At 37.8% G+C, this 25,494-nt stretch overlaps 1 protein-coding gene across 6 annotated transcripts in view; it reads left to right on the forward strand.

Moving 5' to 3' along the window:
• Nucleotides 1–10,024: 10,024 nt before the first annotated feature.
• Nucleotides 10,025–25,494, forward strand: part of CNKSR2 (connector enhancer of kinase suppressor of Ras 2) — a 294,573-nt gene continuing 279,103 nt past the window's right edge. For all 6 annotated transcript variants that reach the window (XM_011291630.4, XM_045051167.1, XM_045051168.1 and 3 more), the window contains exon 1: nt 10,025–10,148. In XM_011291630.4, coding sequence (XP_011289932.1) covers nt 10,085–10,148 — 64 coding nt within the window. In that variant the 5' untranslated portion in view covers nt 10,025–10,084. The remainder of the gene's footprint in view (nt 10,149–25,494) is intronic.

Here is a 25,494-nt window from a genome sequence, read left to right on the forward strand (position 1 = left end):
GTTTCTGTGGGGAACAAGAACTTGGAGCTTCCAGGTAGCCATTTGGCTGACATCCTTCTGGATCCTATGGTTTCTGATAAGAAATCAGCTATTAAATCATTTTCCCCCTATGAGTAAGGTACTGTTTCTGTCTGGCTGATTTTTTTCTTTGCCTTTAGTTTTCAGGAATTTGACCATGGCATGTCTTGGTGTGGGTTTGTTTGGGTATCCCGTTTGGAATTCATTCAGCCTCTTGAATTTATAGGTTTATGTCTTTTGTTATATTTGGAAAGTTTTTAGCCATTATTTCTTTGAGTCCTTTTTCAACCCTGCCTTCTTTCCCTTCTCCTACAGGACTTCAATGACATGAATTCTGGATCTATTATTTTTGTACCACAAGTCCCTGAGGCTCTATTCTTTTTTTAAAATCTATATCCTCTTTGTTGTTCAGATTTGGTAATTTTTTTAATGTTTATTTTTAAGAAAGAAAGTACGGATGCACATGCACAAGCAGGGGGAGGACGGGGGGGTGGGGCAGAGGATCCCAGGAAGGTTCTGTGCTGACAGCATAGAGTCTGACACGGGGCTTAAAGTCTTGAACTTGAGATCATGCCTTGAGCCAAAGTAGAATGCTTAACCAACTGAGCCACCCAGGTGCCCCTAGATTTGGTAATATCTATTATTTCAAAAAGAGAAGAAAGAAAACCAGCAATGGAACTCATATCCAAGGAATGACATGCTGGTGAGTTCTCTGGGTTTTTACATTTTTGCTCATATATTACAGAGCTGAATAACGCAGCACCCTGGAAACCTGGAAGGTGCAAACAAAAAAATCTCAGGAAGAGCCTGCTCTCTAGCTAAGTGACCAGGAAAGGGGCAGCCTAGCAAAGTAGAAAACATTGAAATAATAACCACTCTGCTCCAGCCAAATAACAACAGAAAAGATCTGTGACCCTACTCCTACCTATGCCAGCAAAGGCAAAGTAGGGAGCCTACACTTCTACTTTGCTAGGATGTAGCATAGCACTCCAGTGCCCCTGCCATGGTGGTATCAGACAAGGCCAAGTGGGAACTGGAACACTCATCCTTGCCAGGCAGTAATGATCCCCCTTTTACTTCTTTCAAAGTCTTATGTTTGTTTTATACATAATGTCCAGGGGTTTTAGTTGTATTTAGTGGGAATAATAGGGAAAGGTACCTCTACTTGATCCTTCTGGAAAAAGAGGTCCCCCTCAATTTACAAATATAAATCAGACCATGTTTCTGACCTGCTTACAAGTCTTAATGTCTTTTTACTGCACTACAAACTAGTTACCACACACTTACAAGATCCTGTTTTCTCCAACCCCATCCTATTTCTCTAGCCTCCTTTATGCCTTTGCTCATTCACTATGTTTCAGCCACAGTAATTTCCTTTCTGTTCCTCAATCACCTCAAATTCTTTATTGCCACCTGGACTTCACACATGATTTTACTTCCCCCTTGAATGAGCTATTTCTGATCTTTGCCTGCTTATATTATTACATCTTAAAACTGTGCCTAAGAAGTCACCTAGTCAGAAAAGTCTTCTCTGATCACCTTTAGGAGTTTCCTCTCTTCCTCATCTCAATAATTCTCTATCACTATACCTTGTACATTTCATATCAGTACTTTCATAATTTGCATTTTGTCTACTTGTATATTGTATATTTCTCACTATGTTACAACTATGTTGTAACTCTTTAGGGTCATGAGCCATATCCATTATATTCACTAGTTTATCCACAAAGCTTAGCCTATTGTACAATGTACAAATTACATTGCCATCTTATAATCTAGAAAGATGCTTATTTATTCATTTGGTATGAATTCATATTTCCATATTATGGAATACACTCAAAATACTTTTGTATGTCTCTGTCATTTTGCTTACTATATTTATCAAAAATATATACTGGTATGCTTTGGTTTATAGGATTTGAGGACAGCAACCATATTTTACTCATTTTTGTAATAATGCTTAGCACAAAATATATACAGAGTAGATGCTCTTGATGAAAAATCAATAAATGGTACCTTGCATTGTGCTACAGAGTATTTCAAACAGTGCTGAAGAGAAACTAAGGAAAATATTTTCATTAATTAGATCATCAAAATCACTAAATTTCCTTTCAAAATCAAGAAAATGTCAAAAGTAGTGACAAACTTACGTCTCTCTCTCCTTCAGGATATAGTTCCTGGTCAGTGAAAATAAGTCATTTGTTCCACTTGGTATGAGCATCCTTAATATGCCAATTTTCCTAGAAGTAAATAAGACCCATTTCAGGAAAACAAAGACAAAAATCCATGGAGAAAGAAAGCAATCTTCCTTTCCCACTCCCCACCTTTATGCCTCTGTAGTCTGTCAATTATTAGACAAGGATTAAACAATTTGTCTCCTACCTTAAGTACTTTTTGCATTTAAAAAATATGATCTATAGGGATGTACCATTTACCTTATAAACAGGACCTATGAACTTATCTAGCACCAGTTTTGCCAGTTCACATTTTCCACTAGAAAATAAGACTGATAAATGTTCAGAGGAAAATGGACCTAACATCTTGAATATGAAGGAATTCCCTAAAATCTAGGTGTTTTATTAAAAAATAATGTTAAACCTCAGAAGAAAGTGTTTAGATCACGGTTTTGTTTTTATCATGCAACAGTAATAGAGTTTTTTTAATTAATTATGGGGTTAACTTAGGGAACTCAAATAATTAGGGAAAATGCAGTCTTTCCCAATTTGAAATCAAGTTGCTGCTGCTGCTGCTGCTGCTGCTGCTGCTGCTGCTGCTGCTGCTACTTTACTAGGCCAGGGCTGGACTGCCCTACTTTATTCAGACAGAGGTTCAGCAGAGCTCACTTTTTTGGGGAGTACTTATGGACTTCCTAGATCAGATCTGTGCCAAATGGTCAAGCAGTACCTGAGCAACAGAATGGTGGCGGCTGCTAGGCTGGCTTATCACACTTCCATAGATTCACTGGGTAAGGTGAAAACAACCCCACATGGATTTAGAAAATGTATTATTTACACAGACAGCAATGCAAGATCAGCATGTCTCAACTCCAAATGTCCCTAGTCTCAGGATGATACCAAACCAGAGGGGCCAGAGGATACAAGTGATGCATTGCTCTGTCATCAAGGAGCCAACTCTAGGCTATAGCTGAACAGTTCTTTAGTCTGAACTGTTTATACCTGAAGCTGATGCCTCACTGGAACCAGGGTGGCAAATGAGAAATGGACTTGGGATAGCTCTGCACAAGACTCTATTGCCACATTCCAAGGAAGATCACAGGGCATTTTGCCAAGAAATGTGTCTTACTGAGGTTGAGTCTTGCCTACATGGCCTATGTAGAGATGTGCAAGATCGCCAGAATGCCATGGCAAACATGTTCTACAATCTGATGAGGAGAGGAATTCAAACCTCGCCTAGTTTAAAAGATGCTATCATTCTATAAGTGGCAAAAATATAATCAGGTAAGAGTAGAGATCATCATTAGTGTCTGGAATTTCATCAGAAAAGAGAAATGTAAGTGGTGGTGGTAAATTGAAGGATCATTAGCATTCATCATGGAGCCATCTGAATTAGATATACACATAGGTGGCTATGAGGAAGAAGAAAAATTGACTCAAGAAAAAGTTAATGCCCTATATACCAACACTCCCCATTTTGACATCCAGTTCTTTTGCAGATCTTAGTAAGGCAATGAAGGATATCCAAACTAACAAAACCATCAGATTTTTCTCAGTTCTTACTGGAACGACATCATTTTTGCACTTCCCACAGCTTTCCATGCCTTTCTACCTGAAATTCTCTTCTCACTGGGCTATCATGACATTCAATTCTCTTGGTTCTTCTTATAATTCACTTATTTTCTTTTTCTTCTATGGGCTTCCTCCAGGGGGCATCTCACACTCTTCCTGTCTTATTCATATTCTTGTTTTAGTAGTGACTCTCAAATCTTTATATTCAGCCCAAACTGAGTTTCACATTCATATATGTGAATGCAGAAAATGCCCACTGGAAATTCCTTCTTGGCTGTCCATAGGAATCTCATGTTTAGAATGTCCAATACAAAACTAATTTCTCAGATTACTTCTGCCTCCCAAATCTGCTGCTTCTATTTTAAGTGGAGAAGGAATAATTTATTCAGTCACCCAGTCTAGAATCCTGGGTATCATTCTTGATACTGCTCTTTTCCTAACCTCTCATTTCTAATCAATCACCAAGTTCTGAATATTTATTAAATCCATCCCTTTCTGTCCATACCCACCTCTACTATTCTATTGCTGACCCAAGACATCTATTCACTGGTCTATTGCCACATCCTCCACATTGACCTCCCTCCTCAGTATTGTCCCTCTCAAATCTATGCTCTCCATAGCTGGCAGTCAATATAAAACATAAGTATATAAATACGAGCACTTCATTGCTTAAAATTCTTAAATGGCTCTATCTTTTTAGGTTATATTTTAGTTTGAGTTTCTTCCCCTGATCTGCTGGTGTTTTACCTCTCCCAGTCCATCTACTGTCACCTCTTTTCAAATTTAGGCTTCCAGGTATTTCTACATAGTGCTCTGTAACTTTGCTCATACTGTCCTGCCTATAAGGTCTTTTCTGCATTATTGTTTGGCTGTTATCCTTTAAGACTTACAATAGTCATTATCTCCTCTATAAAGTCTTCCTCCAAGGAGTTACATACTCCTCAGCACATAGTACTGGGCACATCTATCATTGCACTTATCACATTATCCTATTGAATTAACTGTGAATGTTTCCGTTCCCCTACCAGTCTCTGAGTATATTGGGTTATCTTTGCATGTGCAGAATCAAACTAATTTTTCTGATCAAAAGATACAACTTGAGTCAGCACACTGGTAGTGTTTAAACAATTTTTGTTGAATACTTTTATATGCTCTTAATTAATGGCTGCAAAGTACACTAGAAACTTCCCTGATGGGCTAGGGCTTCGTGTGTTTAAAAAAAAAAACAAAACAAAAAACCTAGGTTTCCTAATCTAGGTGGGCTTTGGGATTTTTATTAGACTATGATTAGTATATCAGGGAATACCTAGAAAGAATCCTTAAAAAACCCTATTGGGATAACCTGAACTCAAGCCATTTTCTCCTTACCTAGAGATGACTGCTGTGAATCTTGGTCTGCAAAGGACAAGGCTTGATTTAATAGTTTACCCTAGTGGCAGAGCAGCAAAGAAAGAATTTTACTAATTTAATTATAGTCTCTGGGTGCTTCTCCCTGATAATCTAAAGGGAGATTTAGACCAGAGCATCAAGTTTATAGCCCCATTTACATTTCAAGGTCTCTTCCTACTTCAATCTCTGACTATTGGAGGCAGGGGAGATTGTTATCTCCTCAGTTATATCAAAGACTAGTTATTAGCTATTCATAGCTGAATTGCACTGCAAGAAAATGAAAACATTGTTCCAAAAATTGTGCTAAGCCTTCTCTAAAGCAAGTTTCATATACTGTTCTTGAAAATAACTTGTATTTTGTTTTATCACTACCAGTCTTACCAGAAGTGCTTAGCTAATTTTTCTGATCAGGGTATACAACTTGTGCCAGCATAGAACACCTGCTTTTGAAATTATAGTAAAGGTCTGGGCAAAACTAAGTGGAAAAAAAGGGCTCCTATCCTTTCCTGTATTTTACGACATGGACTACCCTCATAGCTGTTCTGTGTTGTGACTTCTCACTCATCATTAAAAAATGAAAGATGTAAGAGAAAAAAATTATGATAAAATATCACTCATTAAAAAAGAAGTCTAAAAATTAGACAGCTATAGCAAAAACACAATCTAAGCAAACTGGAAAAATCACCAGAAAAGGCTCTACAAGACATTTTCTCTAAATGTTAAATAACTAAAAACATTAAAATATGTCCTGCATGACAAGTCTGAGGTCTAATGCAGAGCTAGCTTCTTAATAAAAGAAATAGGAAATGATTATTAAGGCCATTATAAGATAACCTAGGTTGGAATGTGTGGAGGTTAGAGATATTCAGCTTGCAGTTCCAGAAGAAGCATTCACATTATTTACTTCTGTCTACAGCCACAAAGAGACAAAGGCTTGAAGATCCTTCCAGTGGAAGACTTCCTCCCTATCTGACCCAAACCCTAAGAGTCACACCCATTAAGCACTTAGATTCCAGTCTGAGAACCTTTGTAAATTTCACATCTGAAGTACTTAGACTTATTATATATACTATAAAATCTTAACTGAAAATATTTTGGTCAAGAGATTTTAATTTTTTATTCACATCTAGAAGGAGAAGAATAAAAAGGCAAAACTAGAACAGCTGGATGAAAAGATTATTTTAAATGATTTGTTTTGATATGGTTGCAAACATCTCACAAGTTTTATGTCTCCAATTAATTTAACTTAGTATATTTACCCTCTGCCTGCTTCCAAAAAGAATCCAAGTTTGTTTCCAAAGAATCAGTTTGGCTTTTATATCTACATTGTTGAAGTGTATGTGATATCATATAATTTGGACCATTATGTTTTGATGTGTATTTTATGACAACATAGCGTTTCCCCTAATCTTTGGGATTGTGTTGTGCATTAAGAGAAGGCAAAGTTAGGCTGCCAAAGTTTGTACATAATCACATTGTATTATACTTACAAACATGGGGCCAGGTATCGACATTTTAAATAATAGGCAAAAGAATATAAAGCCTAGTTTATTTGAAAAGCTGTAGAAAGAAAAGTGAAGGAAAGATTTAGCTGAGTCATTCGGAGTTAGGAATAAAAGAGTGAAAGCAGGGATGACTTAATCGTTTTTCTTCTCCAAATTAAGGATATTTGAGTGAAAAGCCAGTTATGCTCTGAACTAATTCAATGAAATAATTAATGCCTATTATATTGTCAAAATCAAAGGCAATTCTTTTGATTTTTTGAATGTTTTGTAGAAGTCTTGAGGAGGAGAACTTAGAACATGTAAGGCCTTGGTGAACTCTGTAAGATAGTGTAACTCCATACCAACATTTTCGCTCATTCTTAGTTCTTAGAATTATTTTAGTTATTTCAGGTAATTAGACTAAATAAATTCCTTCCTGTAACATAAATAGGAGAATATGTACAACTTAATTCTGATGTAGGGTCTTCCTTAAAATCCTCTCTCCCTGGAATCTTCTTCAGCACCAATTTTTTCATGAAATACGTATTTTTAAATTTTACTGCATCCTGGTCTTTGGCATTTGTTTTGATTGATATTTCATTCATTATGCAAACAATATCTCACTCTAAACTTCTTTGCAATATATAGGCTGGTTGCTTGTTAAGCATACCCAATCAGAATATGCAGTTTGGAGTTTCAGTCAAATTTGGTCACTTCCTACATTCTCACAGTTGCTGGTCAGGAACATTTATGGTGACTGACAGACTCCTTTGTAGTTAACTTTCTGATGAGACATATTCAGTTAACATTCAATGGACCTTCTCCTTCCAAAGTACTGTTTCGTCTTATGATACATAAACGTTCTTACTAGTTTTAAAAGCTCATATTCTGGGGCGCCTGGGTGACTCAGTTAAGTGTCTGACTTCAGCTCAGGTCATGATCTCACAGTCTGCTGTCAGCACAGAGCCTGCTTTGGATTCCTGTCTCCCTCTCTCTCTGCCCCTCACCTGTTTGTTTTCTCTCTCTCGCTCTCAAAAATAAATAAACATTTAAAAAAATTTTTTAACGTTCATATTCTGGAATCACCTTAACTTGGTATTACAATCATGTATCATGACCTCAAACAAATTACCCTCTTTAAGCCTTATTCATTTTTTTTCAACATGTATTGAACAATGTGTAATAAGCTCTGGGAATAGGAGGTGAATGTGATAGCCAAGATTTTCTCATCTGTAAAATGTGACTAATAACAGAGCTGTTTTGAGGATAAAATGTATGTAACATACTTAGCACACTGCTCAATAAAATGTTATTATTAGCAGTATTACTTTGATGAAATTACTTTTAACGTCTCTCTATGACTGTAACCTCTGATTCATGATGGATTTGCATCCATTCCACTTCTGAACATAAAGCTACTCCATAAATTACTGATGCTAAAAATGATCTTTTCTAGAAAATACTGATGCAATGTTGAAACTCAGTTGGAACATAAGCACTCCAAAATATCTTGCACACCTGATTAGCTAAAAAAAAAATTGTAAATCACAGCTATTATCTGGATTGTGAATGGAAGGTGCTATATCTCTGAACCTAGACTTGTCTAGATAATCTTCTAAATTTCTTCGCATATACTTTTAAGTTTGGATTATTAGAAAAATAAATAAGTGTACAGACAGGCCATCTTAAGTTTTACTTGGTTTATATCATTAGCCTGAAAACATCAAAATATTTTAACTACTGTGGTTTGAGTTCTTTGTGTGTGTGTGTGTGTGTGTGTGTGTGTGCAGGGATGGCAACTCAAGTCAGTTGAGAAAAGTGGCAGTTCTGCAGCTCATGCAATAGAACTAGAGAAAATGGGTTACTGCAGGAACTGGCAAAAACAAATGACATTATTGAAATGGTTACAGAAATAAAATGTTTCTCTTTTACTCAATGGGGCTATTTAAGAATGACAAAGAGAAAACATCTATAATGGTGGTAGAGAGTGTGCATCTATACTTTCCAGGATTATTTGTCATTTACAGTGGTCTCATTAGACAAACTGTCTTTTACTAAGGGTTCATAGTAGCCTCCAAACATTTCTGAAGAACATGAGTTTCGAAGAATCATGTTTACAATTAGTTACTCATTTAAATACCAGTGTTACCCTTTGGTTCTTACATAAGATTATCTGAAAACAAAAGGACATCCTCTAAAATAGGTACTGAGCACTCTCGGCTTTGAAGGAGTTGGCCAAAAACCCAACACAGCGCCCTTTCAAAAGGCACGTGGAGCCGAACCTGTCTCCGTATCACCACGACCAGCAGTTGCAGGTTCCAGGCTCCACGCCTGACTTCCCAGGCCCGGGGCACCACCAGGGGCGGTCCGACAGCACTGGCCATCCTGCCTCGTCATCGCTGCGTTTCTGGCTGGCGGAGCCGGTCACCGTCCGCAGCATTCCCCGCCTAGGTCTCCGCAGGCGTGCGCGAGGCTCGGGAATCACCTCGGAAGCCCACTCAGCAGTGGGGAGGGCGAGAGCGAGGAAAGCCCGGGCTGTCGTTGTAACCCCCGCGCTTCGGCGGTGTCCCCCACCCCTCGGCAGCGCGGCCACAGGTACCTCCTCAGCCGCCTCAGCCTTCAGCGTTCAACTGGTGGGCGGCCTGTCCCGCAGCCGCCACGTCCGCTCAGAATCCCCTCCGAGCCGCCAGCACCTGACTGACTGACCCAGGGCTGGGACTCGCGCGGACACCGCTGCGCACGCGCTCCTAGCGCGCCTCTGTCCCGGGGCGGCTCGCGGGGCGGGAACACGAAGCTGCTAGCCGCCCGCACCTGCCTGACTGACAGACCCCGGGCTCGGGCCTCGTGCTGGAGCGCGCACGCGCACACGCCTCGCGCGCCTGCCGTCGGCCCCGGGGGCGGGACCGCGCGGCAGCGAGCAGGCGGGGGGCTCGTGGCGCGCGCGCCCCGCACCCGAGGGCTGCGGAGAGATATTTTGGGTGGCAGGAGGCCCCTCGTCATTTCCGCCGGGCAGCTTGTGGTGCTCGGGGCTTCACTCCCGCGCTCGAGGCGAGCGAGCAAGTTGGTTGCGGGCGTGAGGCGGCGGCGGCTCCTTTCCTCACCGTCTCGACCCTCGGCGGTGCAAGGCATGAACTGAAGCCCAGGAAGGACGGAGACCCGAGCGGAGTCGGGGAGCAATAGCAGCAGTCGTCTCTGCGGGGACCAAGCAGAGAGTCTGCACTGAGCCGCGACCCCGGCGCGTTTCTCTTCCCGTCGCCGTTCCCACCGCGCTGTCGGCCGTTTGTTAAGAGACATTGAAGCCGCGAGACCCAACACACAAAAGCCGTCTTCTCGCCACCCGCCCAGCGAGGCAACGGCCAGCAAAGGACCCCACCTGAGGGCGGCTCGGGCTGCCGAGTTCGTTTTGTGTCTGATCTCCGCGCCCCGCGCGGTAGCGACCCCGTGCTCATGGCTCTGATCATGGAACCCGTGAGCAAATGGTCTCCGAGTCAAGTAGTGGACTGGATGAAAGGTAATGCCCGCTGTGCGGAGGGCGAGGCGATTCTGGGGCCGGTGGTCCCGGAGCGCCAGAGGGATGGGGCGCAGATCAGGGCCGAGCACGCCATCGGGGCTTCCACTGGCTGATTTGTGGTGCGCCGAGGCGACGGCGGGGTCCTCCAGGGCAGGCGGGGGCTCGGGATCTCGATCTCCTATTGTCTTCAGTGGTGGCTCCCCAGCCACAGAGGGGCGCGGAGAGGGCCGGGGTTGCCGGCGCTACCCGATAGGAGGTTAGAAGGCGGGCCGCGGAATCCCGGTGCATCTCGCCCGCTTCTCGCTCCCCACGTCGCCCATAGGCTGGGAGGACGTGGCCACCCTTGTCTCTTCCCCTCAGGGAGGAGCCCCCAGGGACCAGCTCCTCTGCTCATTCCTTCCCGGGCCCCTTTGTTCCCGGGAAACCTAACGCCCCCTCAGCGACTGCCCCTGCCAGGTGCCTTTTCCAGCGCCAACTCTTCCTACAACTTTTAAGCCCATATAATGGGGTCAGGACGCGGCTGCCTGGGTTTGGATTCCGGTAGCTTACCCAGGTTGAGCCGAGGATGCTGGGCGGATGCGCTACTTTGGGGGAAAGGAAAACGTGCTTTCCCCTGGGACACCATCCGCGGTGGTATCTGTTGGCTCCCTCCTGCGCAAACCCCTGCCCACCCCCGCAAACCCTAGCGTCCTTTGCCGCCGCTTCTTCTGACCCGTTGAGGCTTTGGACCTCATGGCTTTTTTATTGGGGCCTCGACGCCAGGTGTAAAGTGATACGCATTCAAGTGCCCCCCCATTTCTTCCATCTTGAGGGCTCACTCCTTTTTTTCCCTGGCAATTTCTAATAACCGGTTGTAGACACTCGCCCTCCTAGTCGCAAACGTGGGCTTTTTCTTTAGTCCCTGGGCTTTCCTGCCTCACTATCTCCCTCTGTTGTCTGAGTTAAGGGGCTTGTAGAGGATTGCCCCCTCCCCATGAGCACTTCCTCCCCTCATCACCCAGATTCCTAAATTTTGGGGAATTCTGACGGGGATGGATGGGTTGAAATAAAAGACTCTTGACCACACTTGGGAGATGTTAGAGCTTTGCTCGTGGTTATTCCTAGGCACAAACTCTAGTCAAGGACCAAGAGATTACTATTTGTAAAAATGCACGTTGCAGAGATGAGGGAGCCCCTTCTGAGGGCTTGCTTAGCCGACTGACTTTCTAAGCTCTGGGTACTTTAGAACGAAAGGTAGGATCATTGGAAGTGATTAAGAACGACAGAGAGAAAGTCTATTTTTTTCCCCCTTTACGAACCTTTTCAGCCTCTTGCTTATTCTTACGGATTTTCCTTTTTACATTTGTTTTCTTTTTATTCCCTTGCTTGCCCCTTTATTCCTCATTTAGTTTTTTTCTTTTATTATATGTGAAAGTGCTTCGTAACTGCAAAGCACAGTACACTTGAGAGTCTATTGAATTAAGTGGAATTAATTATCGACTGCCCCCCTGTGTGCGGTGCATTGTGCTAAGGTGCCATGGGTGCCATGACTAAGACAAAGTCCTGCAGTGGCTCATCTTTTCTGTTTCTTCTTTTCATATTTGCTATTGAAATTCTGCTTTCCTAGATTTCCAACAACCCCCACCCCCTTTGGATTGTCAGAGACAAACATCTGCCTTCTCTGTTTTTCAGTCATGGGATAAACAGCCAGGCTACACGCAAGAAGCAAGAATGCTTAATTAAAACCTTTTTTTCAATTTGCCTAAAAGGTTACTTTAGTTGGAATCTATACTGCAATACTCAACAAAAAGCTATCTTGGCTCCATGGGAGTCTGATTACCTTCAGAGACTACCTCTCACAAATTCCCATGATGCTTGTAGTGAGTGATGCATACTCCATCTTCTTTGCCTCCACTCTCCCAGTATAATCTTGCAGTTCTTCTTTATCTACAGTTTAGGTCCACTGAAACAAGTAGAACATGTGATATACATATTCTGACACGCGTTATTAGTTTTCCAGAACACTACCTGTTTAAAGATCTCTCCAGCCCTTTAAAAATCTCTCCAGTCTAAAATGAGCATCTTTGAAGTTGGGCTAACATTGTTAGCTGTGATTTTAAATGATTGTCATATGTAAGTTGAATAACTTGTTTTCATACCTGTTGGTGATGCATTTTAGAGCTATTTGAAAAGATCAAGCAAGTAGCCAAGATATAATTTGTGTATTTTTGAACACATTAGACTGGAAGAAAAAACCAGTGTCATTATCTGTATATTTCAAGTCCCAAATTGCTTACTGCTGAAATTTCTATAATATTCATATAAATTTGATTTAAGATATTATCATAAAATAAGATTTTGAAGAATAGTTGGATAAAATGAACATTTCCTCAAGTTGTAATTACATTGTTACCTTAATTTTTTCTCCCTACCCTTTTCCTCAAATAAGCTTTATAAAACACATTAAAAATATTTCCCCCTTTTCTCAGATGCAGTAATGTTTAAAACTCAACTAATTTAGGCTGTAGCTTTGGAATGACTAAACTTCATTTGCTGTTGTATAAGATATTGTGTTACAAAAACAGTAACAAAGAATGAATAGGACTTTTAAACAACTGCAACATTGTAGGAGTTCTTCAAAGCATGCTCCTATGTGACAGTTTCATCATCCTTAACATTTAAAATATATGGCATATGCTCTCAGCTAGTCACAATCATAAATAGTTGTTTTTTTTTTTTAGTAAGGTACATGGTTTATGCTCTTTCTAGGGTATTTTTCTCTTTACTAAACAGGAAAGGAGCCATTGAGCATATAAAAATAGCATGGCCATATATTCATGCTTCTAGACAATTTATACAAATGGTATAGAAACTCAGCAGAGAGGGAAATGAAGGGGAAAAAATGAGCTAATGAGATTATTAAGCTTTGGTAGCATATTTTCAAGATTATTCATGAAGGACCATTTCTACATTGCAATTCATTTTGATCTTTTTTATTAAAATATATTTGAGGGAGACAAATATTAAATTTATATATTAATTATGATTAAAGATACAAGGAAACACTTGCATTATTTTTTGCTCACCCCCGACTCCATTCTTTGTAAAATCCAATACTCACTGAATTTTCTCCTGATAATAAAAATTTGATGTGGCACACTGTCAATGTTAGTTACTGTAAATATATGAACTCCTCATAAGTCAGTAAAATAAGCAGTTACATTCCAGAAATCTTGATAGTACTTCAGGGAATTTGGAAATAAATAACCTCAAAATCAATTTTGAAAATTAATTATAGGGGTGCCTGGGTGGCTCATTCGGTTAAGCACCGACTTCAGCTTGGGTCATGATCTCACAGTCCGTGAGTTTGAGCCCTGCGTCAGGCTCTGTGCTGACAGCTCAGAGCCTGGAGCCGGCTTTGGATTCTGTGTCTCTCTCTCTGCCCCTCCCCTACTCATGCTCTATCTCTCTCTGTCTCTCAAAAATGAATAAATGTTAAAAAAATTTTTTTAATTCATTTTATAAAAGTATTTTTTGAGAAAATCAAGTGTTCATCATTTAGCACTTGAAACAGCCCTTTTTTTCAATAGGAAATTGCATTCGATCCTCTTATAGTTTTGACAAAATTGTGAAATGTAAACCTTTTTAGAGTAAAGGCCAAGCCTTTATTGGAAGAAGGTATAGGTTAAAAAGTAGGCCAGTAATGGTTTCTAATTTTTGCTCAGTGTTTTACTCTGAAATACATCATATCTCAGTTCTTATCTGTTGACTTGCAGGACCTGTAGAAATACTTCATAATCTGTAGTTGTTTGATTTACTTTTTTGCCAACTGAAATATAGCAAAAACGTCTGAACACTTCAGGCCCCTATTATTAATTTCATTATTAATTTTCCTTGTCCATGTCACACCCAATAATTCAATTTTCTTCTTCTCACACTTTTTCCAACTTTGAAACTCCTTCAGAATATCCATATGACTAAGATATTTTCTGTGACCAGCTCCCTTCATGGCATTTTTTTTTTCCAGTGCTCTTTAATCCCTTTTCTGATCAAACAAAATTGGAGTCAATCAACAGGCCCTGCTTTGCTGGTCTCCTCTTATGGTCTCTGTGACTTAACTCTTTCTACTCTTGTAATATGATTCCTAAAATTTTAAATTTTAAGATAGCTTTTTGCAAACCATCCCACAGTTAACTGCTCTGCTCTTTCCTGTTTACTATAAACCATTTTCTTTAAAAACCATTCCCTAACTTCTACTTTCTGTCCTGATGACTCAGCCATCTTGAGGATAGAAAATGAAACACATTATTTTAGGTATAACAAACAAAGATAAAACCAACACTTTGCATACAACCCTACAAAAGAGGAAAATGCAGTGATGAAGTAAGGCCTATTTATTATTAAAGTTAAATGCTACAAGGAGAATGTATCTGATAAAGAAATTTTGACAGGCACAATGCTCTCGAGTAGTTCCCCCACCATAGGACCTAGAGCTGAGGTTGAAATTTATTTTAATTAAAGAAAAATGTCAAATTTTTGAATTAAACTGTCTTGAGAGAAACAGAGGAAAAAAATTTCTGGCAGGAACTTGAGAAGTTCATACTGTGCATACAGTGCATATGTAAGAAGAAAATATGTTAAACTCAAATGATCAAACTGGTCGTATCACTTACTTTTGAAAAATTAGGTTTTTTTCTCAATTGCAGGATGACTACATAGTCAACAACAATCACCTGCTTTGGATTTGACATTTTTTGAAACTGAATACTTGTCATTTCACACAAAGAAGAAACTTACCTTTTCTGTACATAGAGTTTAGTTCACAGGGAACATCATTTTATTTATACTATCTTTAACATTTGTTCTTTAAGGTAACATTCATGATTTAGTGCAGATTAGGAAAAAAAAGTATATTTATGTAGGTATATTCTGGTGCTTAGAGATTATTTACTCAGTACTTCTGCATGGAAGGGGCTTTAATGGATTGTTTTAAATAAATTATTCTCTGCTTTGGTGAAATTAGTCTCTTGTAAGGGAAGGCAGTGACATTGACAAGCCTAAGCCAAGACAGAGACCGGTGCCAACTACAACATTTGCTAAATTTAAAAAAAATATTTGCATTATGTATACAAGCACCAATGGAAAGACAAGATGATGCTTTTAGTAAGTCGGAGAAATCCATGGGGAAGGTGGGGTTTTAACAACTTTTTACACAATTTATTTAACTAATTTATATTCTTAGATGGATTTAGTCCATATGCAGAGACACAGCAGGAGACTCTAGAGTTGAAATGAGGTTATTAACCAGAGGGGTTATGTCTAAGTTTGTCTGGTTGAAGGAGAGAGGTGGGCAGTAGAGGGAAAGTGAGGGTGGAGCCATGAGTAGGTGGCACAAAAGTACAAGAACAAATCTGCATTTTACAAAGACAATAAAACTCTCATCATGTCCTGAGTTTAAATAAATACCACATTATAAAACCTTGGCTGCCAAAAATAAGCCCACAAAGAGTGTGTATTGAATTAGTACAGCTGTTTCAAATCTGTTTCTTAGGAATAATTTGGAAATAATGTTTAAGTGAGTTATTTTGAAAATTAATTACATCATTAACATTATGTTGTTGGATATTTAGAATTTTACTCATCCAAATTCTGATATGAAAAATGAAGATAGACTTAAATATTGCTATTGTTCTTAAAACAATGATAAATTTTCATTTTCATGTATAACAGAGTGATCTCAGATTAGGACTTAAATTTGTTCTTAATAACTTTTAGATTTCTATGTGATTTCACTACAGCCCTCAACACATAAGGTTTATTGTGAAAGATGAAGGATTAGCTTTTATGAAGAGTGCTAGAAGAATAGATCATCTGTAGTAATTTAAGAAAGGGAAGTGAGAGTAAGTAATTTGAAAAAAAATACAGTCTAAAGATTTTAATTTTTTTTATTTTTGTAAATGTTACCCCCTTTTAAAATATTTTATTTCCTTTTGAGAGAGAGAGAGAGAGAGAGGGAGAGAGAGACACACAAGTCGGCGAAGGGCCGAGACAGAGAGAGAGAGAGAGAGAGAGAGAGAAAGAGAGGGATGGAGAGAGAGGGAGGGAGACAGAGGATCTAAGGCAAGCTCTTTGCTGACAGCAAAGAGCCCAACGTGGGATTCAAAATCACGAACTGTGAGATCATGATGTGAGCTGAAGTTGGACGCTCAACAGACTGAGCCACCCAGGCACCCCAAAAGCTTTTTATTTTTTAAGACTTTGCCATAGTTTAGTGTCTGCTAAAGAAAAGCAAATAGTCTTCACTACAGGAACTTTGTGTTGAATAACACTCATTGAGTGAATTCACAGTTTTCATGCATATCATAGCTTTCTGTTCCCCAAAATGGAACATTTCTGTTGTTGTGGGAACTAAATGATCAAAAGAAGACAAAGAGTTGATTTTTGCTAAGTATTTTAAAACATTGTTTTTGTATTAAAACAAACATAGATATTATATTCATGGTGTAGGGGGTGCCTGGGTAGCTCAATTGGTTGAGCATCTGACTTCTGCTCAGGTCATGATCTCATGGTTGATGAGGTCGAGCCCCGTGTTGGGCTCTGTGCTGACAGCTCAGAGCCTGGAGCCTGCTTCAGATTCTGTCTCCCTCTTTCTCTGCCTTTCCCCCACTTATGCTCTGTCTCTCTCTGTCTCAAAAATAAATAAACATTAAAAAAATTAAAAATATATATTCATGGTGTAGAAAGCAAAGTTGGCATGATTTTAAAGATGAGACCAGAGGCTTTACAGGAATTTAAGCTTGCAGCAAGCTGTTTCAAACCACATTTCCCAGACCTTCCAGGGTTATGAGTATACTTCATTCAGCAATTATGGATACATCAGTGGAAAAGTTTGAGAAGCGCTGGTTTGGGTTTAAGAAAGGTAAAATTAATGTCCTTCCTCTTTTTCTCCTATTGCAAGGTACCAAACTCAGTCAAGGTCATGATAATTATTGTATCTTACTTTTTTGTGTGTGTGTGTGTGTGTGTGTGTGTGTGTGTGTGTGTGTGTGTGTGTGTTTGATCCATAAACCTGTAGTCAGAATAAACTTCTTGGGAATGTTTTCATCTTATCCAATCCTCTCACTTCTCACCCCATCAGCTTAAACATTTTAATGGCTTCTCCCTGTTTTTAGGATAAAGATCAGAGTCCTTAATATGGCATGTAAGACCATTGAAGGTTGACTATTGCCTTTGAAGTAAGCCTTATTCCTGGTACTAGTTATACTGGCTTTCAATTTTGTTTGCCTACCACTGAGCCTTTGCACTTAATACAGTTTCTCTTGCCTCTTTTCTTCATCCATTTAAATCCTACTCATCCATCAGATACATCTCAAGCCTCCCCTACTACACCACAGAAAAGCTTTCTCCATTGCCACAGTCACATCAAATCCTCAATTGTGTGCTCTCCTGGTACCATTTGTATCTTTGTCCCATATGCCAGTTTTATTTTTACATTAATTTCTATGGTTATTTGTTGAGGGCAGGGACATCATCTTATTTGCATAACAATTCAGAAGAAAGTATCTGGTGAAAAGCAGGCACTCAGGAAATATTTGTTGAGTGAAGAAATACATACGTATTCACAAATTACTGGTCTGTCAGCAAATCTGCTCTCCTAAATGACGATGCATGTAAAGTCCCTTATAATACTCTAATGAATACTTCAGTGCCAAGTTGTATACTGTGTGCCAGAATAGAGTGGAAGGGTTGCTTTAATTCATAGTTGTATCACTCTAGCCAATTCATAGTTTAGATTCATTATGGCCTAAATCATAGTTTAGATTCATTTTGTTAAGAAATGTTAATAATTTCAATGAAATCTACGACACTTCTGTTTTTAAGTTGTGAATATTATTTGCTGATGTCAATTGGCCAACACAATAGGCAAACATTGCTTAAAAAATTAAAACATACCCCTTAAGAATTTAAATTTATTTTTTATGCAGATTTTCTAACTGTTTCTTCATTTTGGTGTTTTTAAAAGAACTCTATGCATTTTGGAATGCATGGTAGAGTGAAATTGATAAATGCTTTAAGTTTCTCTTATGAAAAGAAAAAATTCATGTAACAAATTAAAATGTATTTTTCTCTTGTGAGAAGAAAATGTCTTTTATTTGTTAACTTGGAGGATAAAAATGGAAAAATTGCTTTTAATTTAATAAGAACTATTATGTTTATTACATTTAATGTTGAATTTATATTATTTATTAATAGGAATAAAACTCAGATATTTAAAAATGCATCTTAAATCAGAATTTTTTATATAATTTTCCTTCCCTCCTGATTTTGGTAAATGAATTTTAACTTTTTAAAGTAAATATAAATTTGGACTAATTTTTGAAGGGCACTTGTTAAGAACCTATGTAGAGTTATTGTGAAGCGTAACTTTTTGAATATATGTGCCTCATTTGGATTTTTTTGTTAATTACATGTTACTGGATAATCAAATAGAAAGTAATAGGAGATTTTTCTAATAAAGCAAGCCCCTACCTACAAATTTACAATGGTTACAGTATAAATCAGAGTAAATGAAAAAATTCTTAAACTTTTTAAAATGTTTATTTATTTTTGAGAAACAGAAAGAGAGAAAAGGAGAGAGAGCACGAGTGGGGGAGGGACAGAGAGACAGGGAGACAGAGGATCCTAAGTGGGCTCTGTGATGACAGCAGAAAACCCAATGTGGGACTGGAACTCACTAATCATGAGATCATGACCTGAGCCAAAGTTGGACGCTTAACCAACTGAGCCACCCAGGCACTCTAGAATAAGTGAAAATTTTAAGACTTTAACATAGCTTTTTGTATATCTGTTAACTCTTAAGAAACACCACCTTTAGACTTAACCTTTCTAGTTAGTATAAAACAATGTTTTGCAATTGTGCCCTGATTTAAATTGCAAATAATGTACAATACACTAAATACAAATAAATTGCAAATACAAATTACAATATGATAGAATTTTTTAAACTTTAAAGATGTATTTAATTTCTGATTGGTTTTAATTTACATTACAGTCATTAATTTTTTTTTATTTAAACAAATTTTTTTTTTTTTTTTTTGGGACAGAGAGAGACAGAGCATGAACGGGGGAGGGGCAGAGAGAGAGGGAGACACAGAATCAGAAACAGGCTCCAGGCTCTGAGCCATCAGCCCAGAGCCTGACGCGGGGCTCGAACTCACGGACCGCGAGATTGTGACCTGGCTGAAGTCGGACGCTTAACCGACTGCGCCACCCAGGCGCCCCTAAACAAATTTTTTTAACCTTTATTATTTTTGAGAGACAGAGAAAGACAAAGTGTGAGTGGGGGAGGGGCCGAGAGAGAAGGAGACACAGAATCCGAAGCAGGTTCCAGGCTCTGAGATCATGACCTGAGACAAAGTCGGACACTCAGTCGACTGAGCCACTCAGGCACCCCCAGTAATTAATTTCTAATAAAAGTTTTCATTAATCTTACTCTTGGAATTTCAGGAAAGAAAGGGTAGTGGGTATTTGCATAAATTTATTGAATTTTAAAATTTACTGAGTACGATAACTGCTATTTTAGTTTTCTGTGTTCATCTACTGAATACTTTGTCACAACATAAAATTGTTTTAAAAACTATTAAATAAGCCAAATTCAAAATGGCATTAAGGTATTATAGTTTGCCGGGGCACCTGGGTGGCTTGGTTGGTTAAGCGTCCGACTTCGGCTCAGGTCATGATCTCACGGTCCGTGGGTTCAAGCCCCGCGTCGGGCTTTGTGCTGACAGCTCAGAGCCTGGAACCTGTTTCAGATTCTGTGTCTCCCTCTCTCTCTGCCCCTCCCCTGTTCATGCTCTGTGTCTCTTGGTCTCAAAAATAAATAAACATTAAAAAAAAATTTAAAAAAAAAAAAAGGTATTATAGTTTGCCAAGATAAAAAGATTGTTATATCCACTACTTTTTATCCAGCGGAAACAAAAATACTTCTTTGAAAAGATATATGCGCCCCAATGTTTTTTGAGCATTATTTACAATAGCCAAGATATGGAAACAATCTAAGTGTCCATCAATAGGTGAATGGATAAAGAAGATGTGATACACACACACACACACATTCACAAACACACAGATGAATATTACTCAGCCTTAAAAAAGAATGAGATCTTGTCATTTATGATAACATGAATGGACCCAGAGGGTATTATGCTAAGTGGAATAAATCACAGAAAGACAAATATCATATGAATTCACTTATATATGGAATCTAGAAAACAAAAGAACTAACAGAAAACACAAACAGACTCATAAATACAGAGAGCAAACTGGTAATTGTTAGAGGGGAGAGTTGGGGGATGAGTAAAACAGGTGAAGGGGATTAAGAGGTACAAACTTTCAGTTATAAAATAAGTCATGGAGATGAAAAGTACAGCATAAAGAATAAAGTCAATAATACTGTAATAACATTGTATGGTGACACACAGTGACTATACTTATAGTGGTAAACATTACATAATATACAGAATTGTTGAATAACTATGTTGTACACCTGAAATTAATATAACATGTCAATTATACTTCAATAATAAAAATTTTTAAAACACATAAAAGCATTACATAACTAGTATCAAGTATAACACAATCTCTTATATTTACTTGACATTAATGTTCTTGGAAATTAGTTTCATTAGGTGGGTTACAAAGTCTTCTGATAAGGTGATAGATAAGAAGAAACCACATTGTTAGTTGTTTTTAAAGTGTTGCCCAATACCCTTTTTTTGTTTGTTTGGATTTTTTATTTTATGTCAGCTACATCTGCTATTTTTAAAATGGGCTTGCAACATGTTTTCTCAAATAATATTTACAACAAATCAGTTGAAGACTGGCTTTGATCCTGGATTTTACTTTTTTCAACTTGTTTACCAAAAATTATGAAAATCTATTTTCTAGCAAGTCATTAGATTTATAATGTGATTTATTTTTTAAGTTAAAGAGAGAATCTTTTAATGTTTATTTAAATGTGATTTATTTTTTAAGTTAAAGAGAGAATCTTTTAATGTTTATTTATTTTATTTTTGAGAGAGAGAGAGAGAGAGAGAGAGAGAGAGAGAATCTGAAGCAGGCTCCAGCTGACAGCTCAGAGCCCGACACAGAACTCGAACCCACGAACTGTGAGATCATGATCTGTCCCAAAGCTGAATGCTTAACTGACAGAACCACCCAGGTGCTCCTATAATGTGATTTATTAATAAAAACCTTTAAAATACTGACCTTAAATAATTACACTGAATGATTAATTTCAACATTAGCTGAATTCTTATTATAATTTTAGTATATACTTTTTTTTGCTTTCAACCATCTACATTGTTTTCAAAATGTTTGATAGTCCTGGGATGTTGTGATTTTTTTTCCTTGGCTGAACAGAAAATTCATATTTTAATTTCATGTAATTCATTTATATATTAACTCTCAAAGCAAACCACTGAGCTGTTAAAAACATATAAAAGAGAAAGTGTTACAGAGTTTTTGTTAATGGTGCTCAAAACAGACATGTAGTTCAGTTGCTGGTTTTCCTTCCCACTTGCCAGAACCTACGTGGATGCTGAATTCAATGTGGTAAATATCCATTGTGCATGACAGGGCTTAGCCGCTCCTTCCCAGTTTCCCTCCATAGTAGACTCCATGGTGAGTCTGTGGCAGTCTCTGTTGACATCACTGTTGTATTAAATCAGTGACAGAGGTTTTCTTATCTAAAAGACTGTTCTTTTCCTTCTACCTGTCAGATCCAGGGTTTTCAGTTTGATGTTGAATTGTCACACACAGAGAAGCTTGATCTATTAAATATTTAGGAGTAGATAATTTTTCTTTCTACTCTGTCTCTAGACATAATGCTGTAAGTATATTTATGGTAAAAATATGTTAATTCATATCTCATCTATTTGGGATTTGTGATAATTGTAGTAGGTTCTTATTGAAATTTAATATGTGAAGGAAGTGTTTGCTGATCAATCCAATAATGCAAACAAGATTAGAAAGAATTTGTTTGACCCTGGAGGATACAGTGTTTTCAAGTACTGTACTTTGCCAGGAGCCATTTCCATACTGGAAATCTGCTAACTAGAAGTGAGTTGTATTTTTAATTAGAATTTCTGCATATTTGGAGTCATGATTTTTAATTTTTTCAGACTATTTTTGTAAACATTCTGTGATACAGCTTGTTTCTTCCTCTCATTCTCCAAAGTTAGGAAGATTTCATGTCTATTTTTAGTAGTAGTCCTTAAAACAAAGAACCATTATTGACACCTTTTTACGGGTAAGGTACAGAGAAGTTAAGGAGCTCAACAGGGATTGTACAAGCATTCAGTGATGGAATGAGGTTGGACATCAACTTTTTTCCCCCTGTTGGATTGGATTTACACTTTAATAGCTCAAGGACACAATTCAGGTTTGTACATGATTATCTTCAGACTTGACTTTTATGTTTTTTAAGTTTTTGTTTAAATTCCAGTTCATTGGGGTGCCTGGGTAGCTTAGTTGGGTAAGCATCTGACTCTTGATTTCAGTTCAGGTCATGATCTTGTGCTTCACGAGACTGAGCCCCACGTGGGGCTCTGCACTGACAACATGAAGCCTCCTTGGGTTCTCTCCCTCTCTCTCTGTCCCTCCCCTGCTCTCATGCTCTCTAAAATAAATAAATAAATACATAAATACATAAATACATAAATAAATACATAAATAAATACATACATAAATAAAATTCCAGTTAAAATGCAGTATAATATTAGTTTCAGGTGTACAATATAGTGATTGAACACTTCCATACCAGACTTGATTTCTAAAAAATTTCCTAAATTTTCCACCCTGTAAAAATTGGTACCATATAGTATACAGTAAAGAGCACTTTGGAATCAGATGCCTGGGTTAGATATATCCAGACTCTATTACTTCCTAGCTGTGTGATTTTTGAGGGAGAATTTAATTGCCAGATTTTCTCATTTTTGTAAAATAGGGGTGATAATATTACCTACCTTGTAAGGTTTGTGGTATACTTAAAATAATGCCTGGTACATAGTAAGTTCATGGTAAATGTCAGCTTTTTTTTTTTTTTTTTGCATTCTGTTGGTAGTCTTCAGAGGCACAACTAATAATAGATAGTATTTATTCAGTACTTACTACATACCATTTACTGTGCTAGATGCTTTCTCTGCATTATTTTATCCCTCTTCTAGCCCTGAAAGGTTGGAATTATCCCTGTTTTACAAATGAAGACACTTTAGCTTAGAAACATTGAATGACTTGTTCTATGTACTCAATTACTTAGTGTGCACGTGTTCAATAAATATTTTAAAGAATGAATAAATAATAAGTGGAAGAAACAGAATTTGAATTTGAATAGGTTTCTAACTGGTTCCAAAACATATAATATTTCCACCTTGGCTTTCTACCAGAGATAGATGTGAAATGAGAGGACTCCTGCGAATACTTTCAAAGATGTGCATGTCCTCTCCCTCAGACCTACCTTCTATTGTGTGTGGTAAGATAGACTATGGTTCTTGGGTCCTTTTGGCCTCTAGAGGTAGGTGGGTGTGTGTTGAGGTATTTCTGCTTCAAGTAGGACTTTAGCCAGTGACAAAGATAACACATATAATTGTAGTCTTGGTGACATTTTCCTGATTTGACATAAACCTCAGGAGTTTGATTCTCACCTCTACTTAGTCTAGACCTAGGCAAAAGATCTACTTAAGACCACTGCTACTACCCACCCAGTGCTAGATGCTTTGTTCTATATTGCACTGTTAGGTTATAATATGTAAAGTAATTAAAATTTAAATAAAAAATTAAGGTATTGTTAATAAAAATACATGGTGCCTTATAATAGATGTTCATAACAGCTTTACATTATACCAGAAGTAATGGCTTCTGTTATATTCTTTTGTTCAGCTTTACTTAGCAGTGGTTAGCAATTGCTATCTGCATTTCATTAGTGTGTCTTTGAACAGAAGACTTTAATCAGTGCATTCCTATAGCTTTGAAACCCTTACCTACCTATCAGATAGTAGGTTTTCTCCCCAAATTGTTTTGTTTTGTTTGGAAACTCTTTATCATCAACGAAATTGTGATATGATATGCTAGCATAGTTAATCACAAATTAATCGTAATTGGTCAAAAGCTACTGTGAAATCAATGTAAAATATGGAGTGGTCAAGTTGAGGTAGAGATGTTTGATCAGTTGAGTACTTATAAAATGGTAATGAAAGGTAAAATTCCATCTACATTATATTTTAAAATGATACACAGGGGAAACAAAACAGATCAACATATGGGAAGGAAAAACCAAAGAGGGAAGCAAACCATGAGACTCTTAACCATAGAGAACAAACTGAGGGTTGATGGAGGGGAGATAGGTGGGGGATGGGCTAAACAGGTGATGGGCATTAAGTAGAGCACTTGTGATGAGTAGTGGGTGTTATATGTAAGTGATGAATCACTAAATTCTATTCCTGAAACCAATATTGCACTATATGTTAAGTAGAATTGAAATAAAATTTTGGAAAAAGAAAATAAAATGATATACATGGTTTTGCATGTGTGTGATGTGTGTGTGTATATATATATATACACATACACCTATATATACACACATATACATGTGTATATACACATATATATATACATATGTATATATTCATTGTAGCATGTATTTAGGAACATAAAGTTGGATTTGTTCGGAGCAAAAACACAAAGATAATATTTCTTATTTTTCTTTGTTTTTCTTTAATGGAATTGAGGTGAGTTTGCTTTAGACTGGAAGTATTAAAGTAAGGGAAAACAACTTAAATTATTCATTGCTTGTGGAGAGAATAATTTACAGTTTCTCACTATGAAAGTTATGACAGTACCCAGGACAATAAGCAAAAAAAAAGAAAAAAAAAACTCTGGTAATTACCAGCTGTTTTGAAGTTGCCTTAGTATTTTGTCCATTGGGTATGTAAAGCACCTTTTCTAAAGTGCTCATTATCTTTTAAAATACATACGAATTAACATTAATTTTCTTTGGGGATGTTTGAGAATTTTATTACTTTCCTTGGAATAATTATTGACATTCCATGTTAATAAGCATTCTGGTAGAGATAGACTTTTAAATATGCTAACACCATGAATCTCCATCTGCATTAATTTTAAGATGTTTCTTATTTAATGTTTAAAGGAAATGGTTTCTAAGTTGGGGATTTTCTTTCACATGAGGCTGCTTTGCCACCTTATTCTTATATTTGTCACCAATACACAAAGAAGTTAAATATATAAGAATAATAGCTATGGATCTAATAACTTTTCTCTCCTGAGTGACACACCAGTAATTAGAAAACAA

The sequence above is a fragment of the Felis catus genome, chromosome X (assembly GCF_018350175.1).
Source record: "Felis catus isolate Fca126 chromosome X, F.catus_Fca126_mat1.0, whole genome shotgun sequence".
In the NCBI taxonomy this organism is placed as follows: domain Eukaryota; kingdom Metazoa; phylum Chordata; class Mammalia; order Carnivora; family Felidae; genus Felis; species Felis catus.